At 34.6% G+C, this 7,112-nt stretch overlaps 1 protein-coding gene across 1 annotated transcript; it reads right to left on the bottom strand.

Moving 5' to 3' along the window:
- Positions 1–3,537: 3,537 nt before the first annotated feature.
- LOC105621519 (RNA polymerase II degradation factor 1-like) lies at positions 3,538–7,112 on the bottom strand. The gene is made up of 2 exons (XM_012202990.1): positions 7,095–7,112; positions 3,538–4,392 (listed from the first exon to the last, which is right to left on the bottom strand). The coding sequence occupies exons 1-2, from the start codon at positions 7,110–7,112 to the stop codon at positions 3,538–3,540; spliced, it is 873 nt and encodes a 290-aa protein (XP_012058380.1).

The raw sequence follows: 7,112 nt of genomic DNA on the forward strand, positions 1-7,112 counted from the left end.
TATATATATATATATATGTGTATATATATATATATATATATATATATATATATATATGTATATANACCTTTTTTCTCATAGGATTTTGATAAAATCACTCGTGGCCAGACTCTGTTATAGGGCGTTAAATGGGGACGAGTCTTTAAGCATCGTCATGTCCGCGACACTTGGCATGGCTCTTTTCTACAAGCGAGAAGGTCACACGATCATGAAGTAATGTCCATCTTGCACAAAGATACGTTATGACGCGATCGTTTGGCGCGACGCCAAGGTTCGTCTCATTACAATTTGTCCTGTAATCGTGAACGCAGTGCTTATACTGATGTACAGTGCCCTTCGCTGATAAATAGGTGTACGAATTCGTGGGTCTTTACGTTATGGATCGACATGATGGGCAATGGAAAGAGAATATTTATTATGCGCTCTGTAGCACGGCCCTTGAGATGTGCGACATAACAGCATCAATAATGCAAACAAAAATAAAATTATATGCGGCGCCTTTCAATACGTTAAAAAGAAAAGAAACAAATTCTGCTGCAGAAATTATGAGTACGTAAAAGACTGAAGAGAAACAAAAGCACAAATTATTCTCTTAGAAAGGATTTTTGATAACGTGACAAAAATATTTTAGACTTACTTAATCTTCTCTGCTTTATATAAATATATAAAAACAAAATAATATTAAGATCAATAATTCCGATTCTTCTTTCTCGAATTAAAGATAAGATTGATTTATTGTCTTGAGACAAAAGTGCATATATGTATAAATTTAAGTTTATATGTTACGATTTAGATTAAATCTTTGTCTCTTATAATGTTTGATGTTAGTACTATAATATTTAGCAAAACCGCGATATTCATTTTAGATTTAAGAGTAAATTTCTCTATATTTCTCTTATATGATATCTTTATATCTTATTTTATGATAAAAAAGACAATCTTATACACACACACACACACACGCGCGCGCGCGCGCGTGTGTATATAATATATTGTTAGAAGAATCATATAATATAACTTTTTCTATAGACGTAAGTAATATAATAAAAGACAATAAATAGACAAGCAATTGTAATCGATAAAGAAACGTCTATTACGTATACGCGCTGCGTTATTTCTGACTTATTTTATTACGAAAGCTATAAGAAGTAATGGCGAAAATTGCGGGGCCAGCAAGGTCGCGTTTTATCAAGAATTTACAATACGTAATAATGCGCATACGCATTTTTTGCATTGAACCGATCGCTGAGAAACTTTTGAAGAATGAAAAGTATAATGCCGGCTTGTTCACCTTGAGACTTTCTGAAAACGAAAGTAAAACATTTTGTTCAATATAACAGTAATATTTGATTGTGATGAATTGTCTCTGGAAGAGGTGAATATTTCGAGAAGTATGTATCAAATTGTCGTCATAGTGAAATTCTGAAGAAACCACAAATTATTCGCGCACAAACTGGGCGTGGGAATATTCAATTTTGGTAACCAAAAAGTAGAAGACAAAGGCCAGACATATTATGCGAAAACGTAACTTGTGAGAAATCGGACCGGTTTATGCTTACTTGTATTTCATAATCTTTAGAAGGAGGGCAAAATAAGATCGCAATCGTATGCAGCCGTTTCTACAACAATGTGACTTTGGTTGTCATTACATCAGGCGTTTTTAAATTGTTTTAAACTGTTCTGGAATACACTGAACGAATTCATTAAGAAACTAAGTAATAAAATTTAAAAAAAATTTTAACAAACGTTATCAGGAATATTCTTATAGAAATAAAATTTTATTTTTACAAAATTATTTTTACAAAAGTTATTTTTTTATATATATATTGCGATTGGAACAATATTATATTCATTTAAAATTGAAATACTTTTTTGTATAAAGAAAATTTTGAAATAATTTTTATACACAAAATAATTAGCAAAATTTCTACGACTAATATCAGATTTTGATATTTGTTTGCAAAAATATAATACAATTGAGCGTATATTGTTATTGTTTCATGCAATCTTCGAAATAAATTAAGTTTCCTTATCGTGTTCATAACTGCGAAGAACAATCTGATAATTTGATATGAATTATTACGTTCGAGCGAAGGTGTGACTCTATTCTTTCGTGCGTTTAGCAAATATGAACATTGAAAGCCTTTATGACTAACGAGGACTATAATTGGAAAGGTGAAATCAGGAAATCTCGTCACACCGGCATTGTACGGAAATTTTTTGCGTTTCATTACATAGAGGCGGTGGAATTTAGTATTGGCCTCACTTTATTCCACTCGAATTATCTTACAATAATCTAATTACAATAGTAAGCACGCCCAATTAACATAATATTCTCGAGGGATCTCGTCGTGAAAATGCAATTCCAGCTGATCGCAGTACTCCAGAGTGGCGAGTTCTCAAAGCGAACTGCGTTTTCCGGAGTAAAAGCGAACATCCATTAAAGGGAAAGACGAGAAATTTTATTTACATTCTTTTTACAACTCTTACTATGTCTAATCGATACCGCTTGTTATCTGGATAATTATGCGTAACAATAATTTTAATGATTGATAAAAAATGATTGATAATGTCAAATATTATGTCCTAATATTAACTCGATGGATATTCGTGAAAACAAATAATAAATTAAAATAAAAAATTACAATAAAAAATTAAAATAAGAAGTCGAAAACTCACACCTTGATGTTTATTTGCTCAAAGAATAATTTCTTGTTTTTGGAAGCTCTTGAAAAATTCTTTTACCTTGTTTCCAAAGACAAAGGAAATATGATAAGGCTAAAAATCCCTTTGAATAACGTATTAATATTTCCATCAAAATTATTTTATATTTTGCTGTCAATTATTTATCACAATTTATCTATTAGAATATTGTGAAATATATGTATGAGATGTATTATTTTTTGTCTTGTGGATACGTATTTGAATTGTTAATTAAATACAATTAATATGAAAAAAAAATCATGTTACGTGGACGAAATAGAATTTTATCGCGATTTTAGACATCAATAGACTAATAGTTCTCAACTTCCGATTGCAATATATGATCTGTTCGCGATAATCACCAATCACATTGCCATCCACTTCAGGTAGAGTGGGTCACGCCGAAATTATACAAGTTATGCAGTTGCCGACGCTTCTCATTCACGAATAGAATACAAGACCAACACGTAAACGAGCAATCGAGTTTGGGATCAATCGTAATACTTAGGTTCCGGTCCATTTGATGCAAATTCTTTGAAGCATTCTTTGATTGATTAGTTAATAAAATTCTTTTTTCTGATTGCTCAATCAAGTGCTTCGAAGCATTTGCAACGTTAAGTAGACCGCACTCTTATAACTATATTATAGTATCATATAGCGCTTAATTTCTATACACGAAAATTAAATTCTACAGTGACGTAACGTAAATCTATGACAAACATTTGAGTTTCAATATAGCGTTACAACTGAGCGGCATAAAATTTTGTTGAGGCTCAAACGATTGATCTCAGACTCTTCTACTCTTCAGTAAGCAAAGGGGTAGGACTAGACAGCCTAGTAATAACCGAAGCTGATGTCGTGCAATGGCGGTGCCACTCCCTGAGGCAGAGCATAGTCCCTGGCGAGCTGATCCAGGATACCACCGCCCGCGCCGCTGCGGGCCTGCGGCTGAGAACGGTCAGGCTGTTGCGGCGCAGGACTGAACTGAGCTGGTCCCTGGTTGTACAGCTGCGAGGACGGCGCTGGTTCGTAGTTCTGCGGGAGCAGGGGCTGTCGGGGCGCTTGGGGTGCTGGGGCAGCCGGGGTAAAAATGGGAGGTTTGGGAAGCGCGGGTCTGCTTGGGGCTACCTGCGCAGGAGCGTATACAGCCTGGGTGTGTGATTGTTGTTGGTAAGCCGGACGAGCAGGCGGCAGTTGCCGTTGTTGCTGCTGCTGCTGTTGTTGCTCCTCGTAGGCCTGCACTGCGAGAGCTTCCTTGCTAGTGGTCTCATCGAACAGGGTTGGTGGAGCCACAGTGATACCCTCACCGGCCGGCTGGAAGCCGTACTGATCCGCGCCATATTCGACTATACGGACCTTGCCAGTGTCATCGACGAAACCATACTTGCCCTTCACGTCGCCGGTCGGCAGCTTGGTCTCAATCTTGAAGGAGCCATCTGCGCCTTCGAAACCATATGTGTACGAGCCATCTTCGTTGTGTCGATTGATTTGCTTCAGGATTGCCACCGGTGTCGGTTTCGGATTCGCTGGCGCAGCCGATTGACGGTCCGGATCGGTCGCGTAGCTACGTGGAGTCGGTTGGCTAGGTTGTTGGGAGTCGTATTGGGCATAATCGTCAATATAATTACCGCCAGGTCGCTGGTACTGCTGTGCCGATACCGCTAGCAGTGCGGTGAGCACCGTTGCTACCTGAAACGTGAAAGCTGTCAGTTCATTTTGTGACATACATCCAATTAATATTGGGAATTGTTTATATATTAATCATAGAAATATCATTTAATTGCAATTTTTCCTTATGTCTCGCGTGTTGTACATTTGTCTTTAATTTAATTATATAAATTAAATTATAATATATTAATTAAGTTATAATTTAAAATTATCCAGCAAATACCAACTACATACTAGTATACTTAGATATAATTTTTTAGATATAATTTTTTACTCAACAATATAACTGTTACATGTTATATAACTGTATATAATTATAATTTATATTATAGTTATACTGTTGAGTAAGAAATTATAACTAACAGTTATATTATTGTTGGTATTTGCTGGAAAGTCATCATTTTAAATTTATTCTTCTTTTTTCTATTTAATAACTTTCTAATTTTTGTAATTTATGTAATAGTTAAGACTACAAAAACAAATTACAAAAATTATAGTAGATTCAGATTAGTAATAAGGCGGTCATTTTACAGCTTCTTGCTTTAATGCCATTAATAATAGATTTACTCAGTTTTATGTTGCCATTTTTATGCCATTCTTTAACGCTTGTTACGTTTTTACTCGAAGGAAAGAACGTGACATCAAAACTTGATATAAAGTAAAACGAGAATGTCTTTGTGCATGACGTAAGGGTGGACATATAGAGTTACAAAGTTATGAATCGTTGATTTTGTGAAATGCAGTTATGAGATCAGCGCGTGACAGTGCGTGAATTTAAGGCTATGTAGCAAGCTATAGAGCAGAACCTCAACCACCAGATGCGAACAACGTTATAATTACGTTGAGAATAGATCGCGTGGAGCTCGAAGGGTGTCGAATTCCACGTCAGCAAAATGGGTTTCAAGTCGTGGAAACCGAGAACACGGATATTGAAAATCGATAAATCAAGTTATTAATCGCGATCGTTCACGCGTGACTATGCGTGCCCCCTCTATTCCATACGTGTGCGATTACGACCGCGTGCTGATTCTAATATAACAAGAAATAATTAATTCATTCAATCTGCACATTCAATGTGCTTCCTGTAACTCTAAATAGGCGAGCGTGAAATGCCGACAGCATTTGAACCAGCATCAATTAAACGGATTCAAACTAATTAAAAATACTAACTATTAACTAAACTTTCGTATCAAATTTATTTCCTTTTATTATATTATGCCACGTTGTTATACTTATGTTACATCATCATCTTGATTTGTTAATAATGAAACGATTTTGTTGAAATATTATAATATATATGTAATATATAAAAATTTAACTAGGTATCTAAAAATAATTTTGTTGAATTATCAAAATAATTATGTTCAGTTCTACAAAGAAGAATCAATATTGTAAAAAATTTTGATGCAAGCAACTTAAGCCTATATATTTTGATAATTTCAACAAAATTATTTTTATTATTTTTACATTTAGCCAAATTTTTACTTACTATAGTTACTTCAGCAAAACTGTTCTTTCCGTATATAATTTCTTATTTCCTGATACATAGCTATTTAACATACGTTGTTTAAATAATTCGATATTAATTGACAATTCTTATTTCCGTTCTCCGTTCTCCGTATTTCGTGTTTTCCGTTTTCTATGTTTAGTTTCTTATCCGTATGTTCTTAGCAAATTAAAAAATTATGGAATATAGCTAAATGCATTTCTTATTTCCTATTTATTTCCGTATATAATTTATTTATGAAAAAAAGGCAGAAAAATATTTTGAGAGCTCGGAATCACAGGAAAATGGAGAAAACAACGAAACAACGGTCTTGTATGGCGTACTTTTGTTGCAAGGAGTTAATTAACTATATACTGGTTAACTGATGCTGATCTCATAATCGATCTCAAGAACTGTTCGTATTCTCGTCAGTCACCGCACGCGACCGCACTCGAATATAATGATGAATTATATAATAGTCTTTCTACAAGCATCAGTAGACGCTTGTTGTAAAAATAAATGCGTCTCGCCCGACTCATAATAGGTGAAATCTTAATAAATTTTTCCACGACGTGGAAGAAAGTAGGAAACGGGATCACAAGAATTGCGCAACGCGACCAAGCCTACAACGGCCGTTTTCAATCGTTTCGCTTCTTGCCGTGAATTTAATGAGCAATGTAATTCTTATACAGTAAAAAGAAAGACAATGAAATGTTAATAAATTGATGCAAAAATTCAGAGAGTATCGTGGTTTAATGTAAGCATTCTTTAATCACGATCTTAAAATTTCTTTTTTAAATTGCTGTAAATCACATGAATGTGTATACCTTTTATAATAAATTGTAGTACGATCTTTAATTGTCATAATTAGATATATTTAAAATATTTAATAAAATATATTTAAAATATTGCATAAAACAGTTTATATTGCCAACAAGCACAAAAAATGGAAAGTCGAAAGAAGTATAAAGACTCTGTCGATAAAATAAATGAAATTCAGAATTCCTCAGGGCTTGTAACGTTTCGAAGTTCACGATATGGATTATGCACTAGTCACAGCCACTATCACGTCACACACGATTTCCGTCTTGGTGCATCTTGGCGATTTTGCGTCTTGGCGCTCACATTCCAAGGCGGTTGTTTTTCATTTTGTTTTTAGGCAGAGATCCGCGAGAGGCGATTATGTGGAGAGAACAATGACGAGACAATGATGCTGATGATGCACTCAGATACGTACCGTCGCGAGGGTGTGCAT

This window comes from Atta cephalotes (assembly GCF_000143395.1).
Source record: "Atta cephalotes unplaced genomic scaffold scaffold00034, whole genome shotgun sequence".
In the NCBI taxonomy this organism is placed as follows: Eukaryota; Metazoa; Arthropoda; class Insecta; order Hymenoptera; family Formicidae; genus Atta; species Atta cephalotes.